The sequence below is a fragment of the Trichoderma atroviride genome, chromosome 2 (assembly GCF_020647795.1).
Source record: "Trichoderma atroviride chromosome 2, complete sequence".
NCBI classification, from domain to species: Eukaryota; Fungi; Ascomycota; class Sordariomycetes; order Hypocreales; family Hypocreaceae; genus Trichoderma; species Trichoderma atroviride.
Window position 1 is genome coordinate 6,883,661 of NC_089401.1, and position 15,569 is coordinate 6,899,229.

At 48.0% G+C, this 15,569-nt stretch overlaps 7 protein-coding genes across 7 annotated transcripts; 3 read left to right on the top strand and 4 right to left on the bottom strand.

The window, feature by feature from the left end:
• Positions 1-219: 219 nt before the first annotated feature.
• Positions 220-2,798, top strand: TrAtP1_005160 (uncharacterized protein). Its single transcript, XM_014093407.2, has 6 exons — positions 220-816; positions 884-963; positions 1,038-1,315; positions 1,401-2,065; positions 2,145-2,249; positions 2,336-2,798. Exons 1-6 carry the CDS (start codon positions 586-588, stop codon positions 2,624-2,626), a joined length of 1,650 nt encoding a protein of 549 aa, XP_013948882.1. The 5' UTR covers positions 220-585; the 3' UTR covers positions 2,627-2,798.
• Positions 2,799-2,804: 6 nt separating this feature from the next.
• TrAtP1_005161 (uncharacterized protein) lies at positions 2,805-4,765 on the bottom strand. Its single transcript, XM_014093408.2, has 2 exons — positions 4,076-4,765; positions 2,805-4,017 (listed from the first exon to the last, which is right to left on the bottom strand). Exons 1-2 carry the CDS (start codon positions 4,564-4,566, stop codon positions 2,856-2,858), a joined length of 1,653 nt encoding a protein of 550 aa, XP_013948883.1. The 5' UTR covers positions 4,567-4,765; the 3' UTR covers positions 2,805-2,855.
• A 323-nt stretch (positions 4,766-5,088) lies between these two features.
• On the bottom strand, positions 5,089-7,476 carry TrAtP1_005163 (uncharacterized protein). Its single transcript, XM_014093409.2, has 5 exons — positions 7,203-7,476; positions 7,069-7,147; positions 6,941-7,000; positions 6,220-6,881; positions 5,089-6,165 (listed from the first exon to the last, which is right to left on the bottom strand). Exons 1-5 carry the CDS (start codon positions 7,287-7,289, stop codon positions 5,605-5,607), a joined length of 1,449 nt encoding a protein of 482 aa, XP_013948884.1. The 5' UTR covers positions 7,290-7,476; the 3' UTR covers positions 5,089-5,604.
• Positions 7,477-10,338: 2,862 nt separating this feature from the next.
• Positions 10,339-11,030, top strand: TrAtP1_005164 (uncharacterized protein). Its single transcript, XM_014093410.2, has 2 exons — positions 10,339-10,720; positions 10,791-11,030. The coding sequence occupies exons 1-2, from the start codon at positions 10,383-10,385 to the stop codon at positions 11,011-11,013; spliced, it is 561 nt and encodes a 186-aa protein (XP_013948885.1). The 5' UTR covers positions 10,339-10,382; the 3' UTR covers positions 11,014-11,030.
• A 1-nt stretch (position 11,031) lies between these two features.
• TrAtP1_005165 (uncharacterized protein) lies at positions 11,032-11,957 on the bottom strand. Its single transcript, XM_014093411.2, has one exon. The coding sequence runs from the start codon at positions 11,713-11,715 to the stop codon at positions 11,161-11,163; it is 555 nt and encodes a 184-aa protein (XP_013948886.1). The 5' UTR covers positions 11,716-11,957; the 3' UTR covers positions 11,032-11,160.
• An 884-nt stretch (positions 11,958-12,841) lies between these two features.
• On the top strand, positions 12,842-13,567 carry TrAtP1_005166 (uncharacterized protein; the record flags this gene model as incomplete). Its single annotated transcript, XM_014093412.2, has 2 exons — positions 12,842-13,316; positions 13,368-13,567. 2 exons carry the CDS (start codon positions 12,842-12,844, stop codon positions 13,565-13,567), a joined length of 675 nt encoding a protein of 224 aa, XP_013948887.1.
• Positions 13,568-13,675: 108 nt separating this feature from the next.
• On the bottom strand, positions 13,676-14,437 carry TrAtP1_005167 (uncharacterized protein; the record flags this gene model as incomplete). Its single annotated transcript, XM_066112609.1, has 1 exon — positions 13,676-14,437. The coding sequence occupies one exon, from the start codon at positions 14,435-14,437 to the stop codon at positions 13,676-13,678; it is 762 nt and encodes a 253-aa protein (XP_065968694.1).
• Positions 14,438-15,569: the final 1,132 nt, after the last annotated feature.

Consider the following 15,569-nt stretch of genomic DNA (forward strand, 5'->3'; position numbering starts at 1 on the left):
TAACCAGAAACGGCACTTTGCACGCACTCATCGACAGCAGGTTTTACCCCATCCCTCCGCGAATTCAGAGGCTTGCCGCCGCTAGCCTTAGACCCAGCTTGATGGTTCGAGTGCTTGTTGCTCCCTGGCGCTCGGTGGGGGAACGAAAGATGGGGGAAAACTGCGGAGTCTTGTCTTGTCTTCCCCGAAGGCTGGGGACTTTTACGCGCAAGGAGATAGGCCTTTGCTGCACTTTTGAGTCAAGTGGATGATGGACTGCAACCTCCATCTTGCTTCGTTGCTGATCCCTGCTCTGAATTCGGCTTGCCTCGTGGCTCGTCGTGGAGCTTGGGGAAGACTGGGCTGTTAGTCCGGCCTGCTACCATCGCCTTGGATGCTGCCCTTTGCTTGACTGCGCGAAACCATAAAGAGATCTTGACCCGCTGTCAGTCTTGCGTACATCTTTTCCCTTTCATCAGCCTTCTCCTTCTCCCTGAACCTTGCTGACAGTCGTGCTCTGCTCTTTACTTGCAGCAGCACAACAACCATCTATTAGCTCTGCAAAGGAAAAAAAGATATACAAGGTCGACAGCGCGAACCGGAGCCATGGGTGAGAAGGACGAGTCACGGCCTGAGGCGGTCGTTGACCATGGCTCGCTGAATGGCGATGCCTTTGACAAATCTGCCATTGGAAACATCACCGAAGTCCAGGGCAATGCGCATTTCCATGAGACCGTTACCGCGGCGCCGATGGATCCATGGTCAAGGACGAGCATCAAGTTGTACCTGATCTTGTTGGTGGCGGGATTGAACGCGACGGCATCTGGTTTCGACGGTGTAAGTGGATTTTACCTTGATAATGCACTTTGGCGAGACGAGCCGACTAACAGTGATTCAAACACAGTCCATCTTCAGCTCTATCAATGCCATGACGCAGTACCAGGACTATTTCCACCACACAGAGCTTGGTTCATCCACGGGCATGTAAGTTGAAACTTACTCCAAAGAAGTCACTTCAATAGTATACTCTGGCTCACATCTGCATTCCATCTTGGTAGCATCTTCATGATTTACACCATCGGCAACATGATCGGTTCTCTCTTCACCGGCCCGATTTGCGATCGCTTCGGTCGTCGCGCCGGTATGATGGCTGGTGCCGTCTTCATCATGGTCGGTGCCATTGTACAAACCGCCGCCAAGAGTGACGCCTACCTTTTGGGGGGTCGTTTTGTCCTTGGATTCGGCGTCTCTATCGGAACTTCGTCTGCTCCCACATATGCCCTCGAGTTGGCTCCTCCCCAGTGGCGTGCCCGTGTCGTTGGATACTACAATACCTGTATGTGGATGCTCGTTTCTTTTCAGCCTACAACGAGACCGTTGGAGATGTTGAAAACCGCTAACATAGGAGCGATGCTATACAGTCTTCTACACCGGCTCCATCCTCGCTACAGGTGTCGCATATGCCTCCGCCAAGCACAACAGCACCCTCGCCTTCCGCCTTCCCATGGCCCTCCAGATCGCCCCTCCGCTTGTCATCTTCTTCGGCGCACTCTTCATCCCCGAATCCCCTCGATGGCTCACTATGTGGGGAAAGCAGGAAAAGGCTGCCGAGATTCTGGCCAAGTACCACGGCGGTGGCGACTTGAACCACCCGTTGGTCCAGCTCGAGCTGCGCGAATTCGAGAGCTCGATTGAATTGCAAAAGTCTTCAAGTGTGTTCAACTACTGGCTTCTGGTCAAGGACCGCAACTCTCGATGGCGATTCACACAGATGGCCTTCATGTCCTTCTTCGCCCAGCTTTCTGGAAACTCGGTCTTGACTTACTATCTCCCGTCCATGTACAAGCTTCTGGGCATCATTTCTGTTGACCGCAGACTGCTTCTTACCTTTGCCAACTCCATTGTTTCTTGCACTGGTGCTGTTGCTGGCTCTGCCACCAATGACAAGGTTGGTCGCCGTACCAAGCTCTGGATCGGTAGCATTGTCCTCGCTGGACTATTCGCTGCAGTCACTGGATTCTCTAGCAAGTTTGAGCACGGCTCTGCGGGTATCAGTACGGCCTATTCGAATGCTGGTGTTGCCATGGTAAGTGATGGCCCTCCGGATATAGCAAAAACAAACCCAAACGTTATGGCGGTAGATGCTAACAAGATCACTTGTATAGATTTTCCTTTTTGGCTGCGCCTACTCATTCGTGTATACTCCTCTAACCGCTACGTACTGTGCGGAAGTTCTGGCCAACCATACCCGTGCCAAGGGTATGGGAGTTGTAAGTCGCCCTTCATCTCTCTTTTTACAATCCGAGCAGTATTCTCTATCAATATTTCAGTAATGCTGACTTTGAGCGCCCCACAGCACGTAATCTTCTCAAACACCGCAAATCTTTACAACACCTATGTTACCGCCATCGCTCTGGACTCTATCGACTGGCGCTACTACCTCATCTTCGTCGGCCTCAATCTCATTTATGCAATCTGCTGGTACTTCTTTGGAGTTGAAACTCGGGGCCGTACTCTGGAGGAGCTGGACGAAGTCTTCAACGCCAAGTGGCCGCCGCGTGCTGCCTTGAAGAAGCAGGTCATGGTCAGGCAGCAGGACGGCCATCTCGCAGGCCTCCATGACGATGAGCTTGTTCGAGAAGTCTAAGTAGATATTGGCAAAGGGGCTGTTTGAAAACTATTGTGCCAAGGGACGAAATTGCGTTTTATCTGCTGGCTAGACCGAGCGGACGGTTACGATATTAATATACGAGTAATGATATGCGGAACATTTGGCTACTACGTATTGTAGTATAGTTATGATGTTTATTCGAATTGAGATGTGAATTTGTGTTTTAAACCAAGTATCAAACTCTCTAAGCAACAAGCTGTGCCTATCATTGGTTTACCTCATCTTGCAAAATGCTGTACATATTGCCATGGCCTGAAAGATATTCTGCCAATCCACTATTATCCTGTTCATCATTCCCTTGCACCCCGTCAAGCGTAATCATGTTCTCGATTGCCCATGCTACCCTCTCTGCCGCAATCTTTGCTCCTCCAATGTTTGGTGCCGCAGGACCAAGTTGAAGAGCCCCCAGCCTTCCAGCCATAAATAGAGGCACTCCGTCTTTCCACATGAGGTCCTCGTTAATACATGGAAACCCGCCATGGCCGTGGATAGGATATTTCCGCAGCATGGTTTGAAGGTATGGCAAGGCAGTAAAATCTGTCTGGATGCCCGTAGCGAAATACATATAATCGAATAAGGGCAGCCCTGCAATGGGAGGCTCTGTCTTGATAATCCAGAATTGAGCGCCATCAACTTCTTTCATTTCCGCATCTACGAGCGTTGTATGAGTATGAAGCTCGACACTGCCAGACGCGATGCACTTTTTCAGTTTCTTGTAAAAAAGGGGCGTAAGACTGCCACCGCCGCGTGCCTCCTTGATGATCTCAAGGCGCTCAAGATCCGAGTCAGCGGACCAGAACCGCGCATGCTCTGCGTTTTTGTATTTGCCCATCCACGAGAGGTCAACGTCGAAATGTTTGACGCGCATAGGGCCACGCATAAGGTGCCATATCTTGGTCACTCCCTTTCGGAGAGCGAGTACCGCTAGCTGTGCAGAAGTAAGGCCGCCACCAATGATGAGGACGTTGGTGCATCTACCTGCGGCGATGCGTGATTGAACGAGCGGATCTGGGAATTCCTTGATCTGCATACTGTGGCATGCTTGAGGAATCCCGCCGTTGGGCGAGGGAGATACAGATGAGAGCAATGGAATCTTGGGAGTATTGGCAGGCCCAACTGCGAGGACTACCGTTTTCGCATAGTATTGACGAGCTGCATCTGTCGTGATGGTGAAGAGCTTTGTACCGTCTATCGAAACGCCTTTTACCTCGCCAAAGTCGATATCTTGCAGTGTCTCTTTGCGGAGGAGCTTCTCTCCAAGGTTATATCGATCGGCCACTTGCTCGCAATGATCGCGAAAGAGCGATTGTGATGGTGTGTAATAGTCGTTTCGCTCTCTAAGGTTGATATCAATTCTCGCTTCCTGCCTATGAATCCTCTTGTCAGACCTTTGTATATGCGCTCCAGTAAATCGGGTTTACATACTTTCCGCCGCATGCTTTGCATTTGGCTTTCTTTTTGCTTGCGTGCTTGCTGACCTCTTTGCCTACGCAGTTGCGGATCTCAACAAGCTCATCTTCACGCTCGTGAGCATACGTATGAGCCAGAAGAGCATCTCGATCGAGAGGATCCACATGCCAAAGCATTGGGCTGCGTAGATGCGAAATATCATATGTTTTGAAGAGGTGATTCCAGCGGCCGAGCCACTTGTTGTCCGTGGCGTCCAAGACGAGCATCTTGTATTCAGGCCGACAACTTGCCGAGTGATGGGGATGGGATATCTTGCCGCTCTTTACATGCTTGAGGCTAATTTGCTTTCCATATTTCCCAATCCAATGGTAACGGCGGTGTTCTTCGTCCGTGAAAAGAGCGGCTGGAGTATGTTCGCGGAGTCGAGAAGCCGTGGAAAGGCCACAAGGGCCAGCGCCGACGATAATGACATCGTACACCTCTTCTTCTTTTTGAAGCATACTCATTTTTTGTCAATTTGGTCTTGTGTTGTTTTATAGAGAGACACAATAATTATCATATGATGAAAAAAAAGCAATTAGCGACTGATGAAGTCAAAAAGAGATGTTAAAGTGCTGCAAGAAAGAAAGAGAGTCTGTTCGTCTATTGTGTTTACGTTTTACGTCTTCTTGAAGTATAGCTGAGGACCTTGATGGTGAAAATGCTATATATCTTCTAGCTACCTCATACATGTTTGCACGATCATGTAGACTAACTGTTTTCAAATAAGGCACAGTAAAGCTGCGTTGGTGAACCCTGATGGTTGGCGGAGCAAGACATCAAGGTTGTTCGTCACCACTTTTGAAGACTGGCCAGGACTTCAGTGATTGGGAGAACGAGCTGATAGTGTTGGGCACTGTATGTTGTCAATTCTTGACATGCCATCTGTTTATTCATGTTTATCATTTAACAAAGATCGAAAGCTGTCCTGGTGGTGTACTAAGCTGCTGCGATCGTTGCTAATTCCATGTACAGAATCTAGTCCCGTTGCTACCTGTGCGGGTATCTGTAGATCTATAATTTACATGTATATATGTATGTATGTAATCTCACACTTGCAGCTGATGATTGTACTATGGTTCAGCCTTTTTTCCCTTCTTGTTTTTGGTTGTCTGTCTTTCTACAATGCTCCAACCATCACGGCCAAAGCGCTCCATCTTAACGACTCCATTATCCTTGACGCTATTCCCCACCTCCACCACGGAAATTTCACGTCCGCCTATTGTAACCACTATCTACCGAATTTACGCTGTTGGGACTCCATCAAGCGGATTCAAAGCAATTTGGCGCAGTGGAAGCGCGCCGGGCTCATAACCCGGAGGTCGCACGATCGAAACGTGCAATTGCTATTCATCTTGATTTTCTTTTTTGGCCCTTTTACCATATTTCTGAGTCTTTGGAAACAATCGTTCCTAGGGCATACAGATACGCAATTCTTTTTGTCATTGTCTCATACGTTATCGTGAATCGACTGCTTTAAACTTGGTTGCAACCAACAAGGCCATTTACCGCCATTTTTTCCATGTGGAGGAACAATAGCAACCTGTTACCACACATATTATTCCCAAGAAGCAGCAGAGGTGCAGCCACTCTCGATCCGTGTTGAAGTGGAAAATACTTCCACAGGCAGGGCCCAGGAAAAGCCCCAAAGCCCACGCTGTGCTTAGACCGCTCAACATCATCCCCGGGGTCAGCATTCTCAACTGCCAGCTTAATTCCACGTCACTGGATCGAAGACGTGCTCTCAGGGCCTCAATTCTCTGTGCGGCTGCTGAGATGGCCGTGGTTTGCGTCGTTGTGCCGAGAGAAATGCAGAGTCCAATGAGCCCGATGTTTATGACAAAGAGAACCTGAGTCGTCGGATCATCGCCTGTAAGGCAGCCTAGTGTGACCACGAAGGCACCACATGCGAGCGATGCTAGAGAGCTAAACCACCGAGGGCCGTATAAAGTCGTGTATTTGCCGACCAATGGGCCGCCTACCATGGGGAAAAGGAGAGCGAACATGACGCCTCCGCCAGCAGATGAAGTCCAACCAAAATGGCGGAGCACGTAGATCGGAATAGTCTGTGGTGATGTGTTAATATAATATTGGACGAGGCAATTTGATGGCAAACTCACAGCTTCCAATGCTGACCGAACGATGCACGCAACAGCCGCTCCAATGACGCTCGAGAGCCAGTTCCATCCCAGACTGCGCAGCTCAGACACGGCATCATATTCGTCTTCGCAGTTGCCAGTCTTAGCAAATGCCGTGCGGTCATCTCCCTCACCGCGCTCAATATCCGTTGATAAAGGGCGGTTTATTGTCCCATGAGATACAGCGACCGCAGCTTCTAACAGAGGCTCTGTTTCAGAATCGCCTTTCACAACATCCACTGGGGTGTGTTGCTGAGTCGTCACGTCTTTCTCCTTGACTAATACTCGAAGCACAATGTCTGCCGCAATCACCATCTCTACTACGCCGAAGACAGACCAATGTCCTAGCTTTTCGTAGAGATAGCCTCCCAGTAGGGGTCCGATCAGCTCCCCGATCGTAGCACCCAACGTTGTGTAACCCATGCACACTCCTAGATTGGCCTCGTCTACCTGCGAGACTAGAAAAGCGATGCCAGACACCCATACAAGAGCTTCTGAGGCCCCCTGCAAGGCGCGTGCGAAAATGATGAGGTATGGATCAGTGGCAAGGAAGAACAGAAGTGTAGCAATAAGCATAATACCAATTCCGGCGAGGAATGGGCGACTTTTCGAGACGCTTCCGTCGGCAATATATCCAGCAATCCCTAATGCGACACGAATCAGCATCTAGAGAGGCTACTTGGCAAGGAATTGGCTGACTCACAATTCGTAATCAGCAATGCCATCCCGAAGGATTCAAGAGACAGAACAGCCCAATTGTCAACTGTGATCGACTGCCATGTTAGCCAACTTGATATTCGCTGCCGAGTTTGAGATACGGTTTCTACCAACCATCTTCTGGTCGGGTCTTTAGTCGACCTGTGAAGAGCTCAGGTAGGAAGGGTATAACTAAATCATACACCAATCCGTCCTACAATTTGGTTAGCACACAGATTCCTTTGGGCTTGAAGCCAGTCCATATTTACTGTAAACACTGCAAATGCGACCGCAAAGGTCACTAAGCCTTCTGAAGAGCGCCATGGCGATGTCCCCGTTTCCGATTGACGACCCATCGCATGCAGTTATTGGGATTGGGACTGAAGTTGCAAAAAGAGGAGACAATTAGCACTTCACAGCAACGTAGGCTTCTGAGATCACTGTCATGGATTGCGAAGGAGGAATAATGTATTAATAGCTGAAATCTAGATCACGAAAATAAAAGGCAGGATCAAGGGCAGTGAAAGGTTGGGTGGGTGATACAGTCGATCTTGGAAGGGAGGCGAGGCCGCCCCCCCCGGATACACGATGCCGAACTAGATATCCACATATCGGCGGGTCAACTTTCTCTTCTAGAGTGAATGATCAATCGCCAGGGCCTGTTTGTGAACATCAATGTATGGCGCATTCCGAGGCCTACAGAGGGCCAGAGAAAGAATAGATCAGGAGACGAGGTGGCGGGATACCCACGAAGTTAGCGAATTAGATAGCTCACGGTCATCTGCATGCATGTCTCACAATAATAAAATGAGCAAACATGATAAGCGCCTACTTATCGTGATCTGCCACTGTTCTTTTCTAGACAAGTGATAACGTGCCGCCACTCTAATTCCTCTGCTGCAGGGAGAGAACAGGTTGTGTGTATGTGTGACACCTCTTTGCCTCATATTTTGTACTACACATCAAGTTTGTACAGGTAACGATCGCCAGCGAAAAGGTGGCTAGCTGCAAACCCTGCGGAATTTTGAACATTATTGAACATTAGTAGATGTAAGTGGGAGCTGATGAACAAAAATCCTTGATGAAAATCCGATTCTGTTGCACCGATTGCGGAAGCAGGCTTTATGCTGCTACTTGCAATCTCCACCACTAAATCGATGGATGCAAGATATTTGTAGCTAAACGCCGGAGCTTATATGGATCAGGAAGATACATGCACAAGCTGCAGCACATCATGGACCCGCGGCTGATGGCGAGCTAGCCCTGCTGCTCCGCTGCCATGGGCGCGATCTAGACAAGCGAGACAATTGCGCGTCAAAGTCGGTGACACAAGTTGCCCTACAGATTGGATATGATTGGGGGGGTTCATCTCCGAACCTGAACAATACTGAACACCGAGCTTATGCATGCATCTTTCTCGTTCACTGTATGATGCTATGGAAATAGTATGTGCAGCGTGATTGGCGGTGGCGTGGGTATCACAACGCTTCCAGTTTGATCAAGGTGTCCCGGCATTCTCTAGATTGGAGCTCAATCGCGAGATCCTCTCAGCCTATCCCTTCTGAGATGGTCGCACACTGGACTAGGCAGCTCATTGTACATGCAGCCCTTTTTCAGCGAGCGTACCGACCTATTGAATGAGCCTGATTCTTTTACATACAGCAATGGATCCCCGCTATCAGCCATTGAGACGCCCCGACCATCCATCCATATGACCTACACCTGCTCCGTAGATATGAGGTGGTATTAAAGATTCTCTACCTGCAAGATGCGACTTTTTTGCCCTGAAACGGACATGAGGCCGCATAGCGAGTAATGGAATGGCCACACCCTGAGCGTTACCATGCGTCCACGCTTCATAACCCCGCGCTGGATTCATTTTGATGGAGCCGGCTGTTCTGTGTGACTAGAGAGGAGCATCAGCAATTGGCTACTACCTGCTGTACATGGCTATGGGGTAAAATTCCCTCAGACACGGGAGAATGAAGACCATATGTAGGTATCAGTGCTGGGTATTGCGACTGGGTACGGGAGAAGTAGTCATATGAGCTGATGAGGAGATCGGAGAGCCCGCGAATGAGCTGCTCGGAACGCTTCACGTTACAACGAAGAGGGTCAACAACTGGACTAGGTAACCAGGCCGGAACCTTTCTTTATAGCATGTGCATGCAAGGATACGAAAGTCCCCTTTGTGTACTCTGTACTGTAAAGTATGATGCCAATACCTATATATAGTACAAGCATATCGGAGGCTTTCATGTACAATGCCCTGGCGGCTGATATACTCTATGCCAACATGGAGCGAATCTCGTCGCAAGGCCGAAAACATATAAATGCAAGGGGCAGCGTATACCCCGCAGTGCACACTCACCACACAGCTCTGCGAACATGATGGAGAGTTTCTATTTCCCTTCTGTCTCTCTTCTCTTACGTGGTATGCATGTTGACGCCGCCTAATATGTTTCTTCTACATCTACGTCTGCGCTTCTTAGATATGTAATCTAGGTCAACATGCTGCCTGTGGCTTATAGGGCATCTAGGGCATTTGAGGTTGGAGCAAATTTAGCGCATGAAACGAAATCGACTTTGGCGTTCTTGTCTCAGTTATTGTAGCTACAAGACGTATGCGCTTCTCTTATTCCGCTCAACTAATACTATCAGTAAGCCAACTGCTCATTTTCACGACTTCCACAGTCGCCATTTTCGGCAACGTGCAGTATTGTTAAGCTCTGTTATTGGTAACGGAAAGCAGGGATGCAAATCGTATCAGTAGGCTGGCGGTGAAAGTAGGAGAAGAAAAGCACATAGTCAGTTGACTTAGTCCCACAACTTTCACACGCGATGGAATGCTTGGCCTAGCGCTTAATCGCAATAAAGTATGACTCTTGGCAAGCTACTTCTGAGTTTATTATGCTCTCTGCTTATAACCCGCCGATATTAACCTCTCACGCTGTTCGCGAAATAGGAAGCTTAAATCTCTAATAAAGACGGCCAGACTATTCGCGGTTTTGATACCTCTTTTCGGCCGCACTGCCCTCTCGGACTAGACAACGCTTTGCTACTCTAGTGACTTAACCCGCTCCAGCGCCGTCCAGTATGAGGGGTAGAGAGCTGTTGGGGAGACTGGCCCCATTTAGGATGCAGATGGCTTCTAGAGAGAGCTCTTGGCGAAGGGTCGAAATAACCTATTTCGGGCAGGTCGGTGAGCATAAATGGAACATTTGAGAACTTTTCGTCTCGGCATATGCTCTATGACAAGTCGAAACTAGTTGATTCAGTCCCTTGCGTTGGAGGATGGTGTTGGCATTACAAATGGCATAATGTATGGAAATGGGAGTTGTGTATAAAGGAAGCCACAGTTCCTCGCAGTTGAGATAGAACCCCCTCTCAATAGCATCAACGTATAATTCAAGCGATTCTCTATAGAACGACGATATAATCTTTTCATCATGAAGCTGGCATCCGTCGTTTTTAGCCTTTTCCCCGCCGCATTGGCATTGCCAGCCTCTGAAGGCACTTTGAGCCGACGGCAAACCAGCCTCTCAGCTATCACAGATCAGCTGCTGTTCAGCACAACACTCCCCGACTTCATTACTCGCCGCAATGCCAAAAACCCTTCTACGCTTGACTGGTCGTCTGATGGCTGCACCGACTCGCCGGATAATCCGTTTGGATTCCCCTTTGTCCCTGCTTGCAACCGACACGATTTCGGCTACCAGAACTATCGCCTACAAAGTCGGTTTACGGAGAGCGGCAAGCTCAATATTGACAATAACTTCAAATCTGAGTAAGTGAAACCAGATGGCCATTGAATCTATGACTAGTGCGAAGATAGAATACTGAGAATTGCCGTTTAGCCTCTACTACCAATGCCAATCATCAAGTGTAACGTCAGTTTGCAAAGCACTTGCAGATGTTTATTATGCTGCGGTGAGAGCATTTGGAGGCGGCGACGCCTCCCCCGGAAAGAGAGAAGAATCACAAGACGATTTGATCAGGGAGTACGAGGAAAAGTTGGAAATTTATAACCAGGCTGTAAAGGATGCCCAAGACAAGGGATTGCTGCCGGTTCTAGACTGATACAGTACAATAGCAACTAAAAGAAAGAAAAAAGTTTGTTGATATGACTACTAGACTATCATTTACTTCTGACATGAGCTGATCAAAGATATAGTAACATATCAAAAGCATAAATGACAAAAGAGGCCGAGTAATTGTGAAATAGCATCACTCAAGCAGCTCGCCCTGGCTGCCTTCGGTCCCATCTCTCGGCCCTATGTACATAATATCATGGCAAATCTGTATCCATCCTTGTTCCTCTTTCCTCCACCAGTACTGAACTTTGATCAGGCGCCCCTCACTTCCATCTTTCCCCTCTTCATCCCATAAGTCGACTCTCATGCCTACCCATCCCTCAATTCTTGCCTTTTGCTTGAGATCTTCTGCTGTCACAAATCCAGCGGGCTTGACCTGATCATCAGTGCCAAACTCGAACTCATCTTCTCGTATGGGCCGGATCGTGTAATAGCTCTTTTTCGACTGCTTGTTTGTTGCTTCAGTTGTCGATGCTGGGGTGTCAGCACCCTTGCCTGACGCTTCGTGGAGATACCGCACAATAGTCTCTCTATCGCGAGCTGCAAATGATGGCTGTGGCCGGCATATTTGGAGGCAGGTAGAAGAAAAGAAGTTGCCTTTCGAGCTTATGTCACTGGTATGGCGATAGGCAGCATAAAGCTGTTTGAGATAGTCGGGGATCTCTGATGAAGGGCGCTCTAGCGCCATTTTTATTTTATTTGAAGATGATTATCTGGAAGCTTTAGAACCAGTCCATAATTATAAAGTTGACAGATACTGTGGTTGCCACGGTTGTCTAAGTTGAACGTGTTGCTCGGAAACGAAGGAAAAGAGGGGTAAAGGACAAAAGGTCTTATGAGTGGGACTAGGTATAAGAGCTAGTATAGAAGTTGAGAGAGCATAATAAATTAATAATTAATAATTTAATAATAGTATATGGCAAATCTGTTGATTCCTAGCTCCAGCGAATTACCAAACTTAAAAGCGTTTGTAGGCCGCCAGAAGTTCTTGATGAAATAGAGATGAATCATTTCGAGGCCAACGATCATTTGTCAGCTGCTGAGGACCTCACAGAGTAATACTGAGCTACCTAAACACTCGCATTCCTAAATTTTCAATTATTTTTGTGATTAATTCTTGCAAACAGTCAAACATCCATGAACTTGAATCGCAAATGCTAATTCTTTACCAACCATACTCTGGACAGTAGCTAGAGGCTGTTTTAAAGATAGCAAATCGCGCAGATGGTACACTACACTACTACACGCAACTTCTTGCTAGCTTCTGGCTTATATAATTGAGCAAATTCACCAACAAAGTAGGCGCTAATAGAGTTTACACATAGGTCCTATCAGACATGATCCTACAAAGCGCTTCCTCTCATCCTGGTTGACTAAGCGGCTACCGGCCTGATACTAGACCCCGTGGTATGAAACGCAAGTTCTAAGAAAGATGGCTCATGCAATGTATAAACAGGTCAAATAAGAATACTGTCATACATGCATTACCAGGAGAGTATCTATTAACGGTTTATACATCTCGACTTTGTACCCGAAATTGGTGTCATCTTTAGGCAGCTGCGGAGTATGTCCAGGGCGCCAAATGGCACATATTGTGGGCCACAGTGCAGGATCGGATGGCAGATCTCCGAGAGCCCACATCCGAAATCCTGGTATGAGTTGTTTAGTCTGACTATATATACTCTCGTAGGTTCGCCGTGTGTATGACCTCACTGAGAGAGCATCAAAAGACTAAGAATCCCATCGAGATATTTGGACAGTCATAAGAAACAGTATCTTGAACAGAAGTCCCTCCCTCGGCCCATTTCCTAGACATGTCCGCTCCAACTCCAAACCCTGTTGTGGCACCAGACCATGTTCTTGCGCTGCTCGATCGTCTGCATCAAGAGTCACTTACACAAGAAGCCGCTCTTCCATCGACTTACTTGGCTTCTGGTGGCTTTGATGACTTGATGCGAGACAAGTTCATTGCCCTGGATCAAGATAAAAGTCAATTTGTCTATCAACTTGCGAGAGCAACCGGCGCTCGTAACATTGTCGAGATCGGCACCAGCTTTGGGGTCTCTACTATCTATCTCGCTTTGGCAGTGGGAAGTAATCTCGATAACCTTGGTGGCGAGGGTAAGGTTATTGCCACGGAGAAAGAACATACAAAGGCCGAGAAAGCTCGCCAATATTGGCAAGAAGCTGGAAACGATCTTGTGACGCGCCATATCGACTTGAGAGAAGGGGATCTCCTTGAAACGTTGACTAAAGACATCCCGCAGATTGATCTGATTCTCCTTGATAGTAAGTTGACATTTGCGATGATTGTAAGGTTACATAACTAAGCTCATCTAGTCTGGGCCCCTGTTGCCCTTCCTGCGTTGAAACTCTTGGAGCCAAAGCTGAGATCTGGAGGCGTTGTTATTCTTGACAACTCGATTTCCTCTGCTACCAGATACAAAGAATTACTGGAGCATTTGAGGTCTCCGAAAAATGGTTATACGAATCTGACACTTCCTTATTCTAAAGGCTTGGAGATGTCTGTTAAACTGTGATGGGGGTCGAATTTGAAGAGAGCACTAGTTCGATGTAGCTAGGCTATGAATCATCTCATTTAAAAGAGGTTCTTTCCGTTCCCTTTCCAATGTTGAAGAAGACTCAAATTAGTATCCTCCATCCAATTCATTATTAATCTCGATTTCACCTAGGGTCGTTAAAGCAAATTCTCGGCTCATTTGCATAAGCTCTGCTAGGCATTCAGGAGACTGGCACCACCATGGGAGCGTAGGCTCAGTGTTATCGTCTTTGCTCCTTGTTTGTTCTTGCGCTGGCATTCGACGCGGAATGCTAAGGTTGTTGGCGCATAATAACAACGGCGTTACCGTCTCGGAGAATGGGGAATGCGTAGAATTGCCACCTGTTGCGATTGATACTGACGCTAATCCATGCCCAATCTTGAACAATGTTAGCCACTGATCATTGTCTGCAGGAGTCTGATTCAATGGATCATCGTCCCCATAGAGAATAAGCCGCGCTTGGTGTCGAAGGATGTCACAATTGATGGTAGCGCCACTTGCTTGTGAGGCAGTTGCAAAGTCACTAAGGCGGGCTGTAAGTAGCTCAAACACATTTGGAGGATTCTGAGCGTCCGGATATGTGAGCATCTTCTTCATTACACCCTTCGAGGCGCTAAAAGGCTCTAGATCTAAAGACTCAGCGCCAATGAGATAGGGCGGCATTGCGCTTTGGACAAGCATTGCAATGGAAGGCTCAAAGCCTCGATCTCCTTTCCAGTCTTTCATGGATTTTCCTCTTCGAAAGTGGTCGGCTAGATGATCATTGCGGTCCGTCCAAAGGGAAAAGGTCTCTCCGCAAAAGCCGCAGCGTGATTTCACATGAGAAAGTTTCGAGCTCCAAGCATTCATCGAGAGTGTCATTTTATCGATGCTGTGCGCAAGACGCAAGTGTTGGTGAAGGTGATCTTTCCTGAGGAAACTTCTCAACGAGGTAGGTTTCGCTATGCAGTCAGATATACGATGAGACCGAAGGTGATCATCGGAGGGGTCGCATTCGTCACAGAGAGAGCATTTGGGAGAGCCATCTCCAAGATCCCATCTTTTCGGCCCGGTTGGGAGACATGTCCATTGTTCAAGCGCTAAATGGAGCGTTGCCTCGTGTCTCGTCCAGTCATATCTTGTTTTGAAGGCATCCGTACAGAAAGTACATTGATAGATCCGGGAGCTTTTATCCTCGGCTATCCTATTGCACACTCTATGTTGTGTTTTGGAGCGCTCATTTTGTGATTGGTGGTGATTTGAAATGTCGGGATGCTCAGAGTAAGAAGACCAGCTACTTGAGGGGCGTGAAGTAATGGAATCTCGTGAATTATTGGTACCGGCTTGAAGCTTTGCAGATATGTCGCTTTGAGAGCGCGATTTGGTCAAGGTGCCTCTAGAAGCTGCCGATGGGGGAGCACCTAGCGAGGCAGACCGTCGTACTCTGGGTAATGAAGAGCTTAAGTGACTCTCACTGCTGCATTGTTTATCGTGTGATCGCCCTTCGCTTCTCCGCCTTGCATTCACAAACCATTGTGATACTTGGCGAACGCTTAGCCCAGATTTACGACTAAGCTCTTGCTTTTCCTCAACGCTCGGATAGGGCCAGGCAGAGTTGAGAGCATGCCACTTTTTCAGCACATGCGTGGAGTTCCACGAATGCCTGGTTGTTGGCTTTGTCAGGTTGTCCGATGACTCATTCTGCGGTATATCCATAGCGGAAGTATTATACTGCGTGGCCGTCGCTAATATAAATCTTGCTCTATATCTCTTTGGTCAAGATATAGTATAAGGCATCGTAGGAAGCGGGGGAGCTTCTTCCTATTCCGAATCGTCCCTGAGCTGAGCGCCTGTTGAAGAGTCCGAAAGAAAGTTGGTTGACGTAGACGCTAAGGGTCAGTTAGCGCGGATGAAGCCCAGTGAATAAAGAAGTCACCCGCATGAAGATGGGCCGACAAACTCCGAATTCTCGATCTTGATAATGTTGACGCCACGAATATAA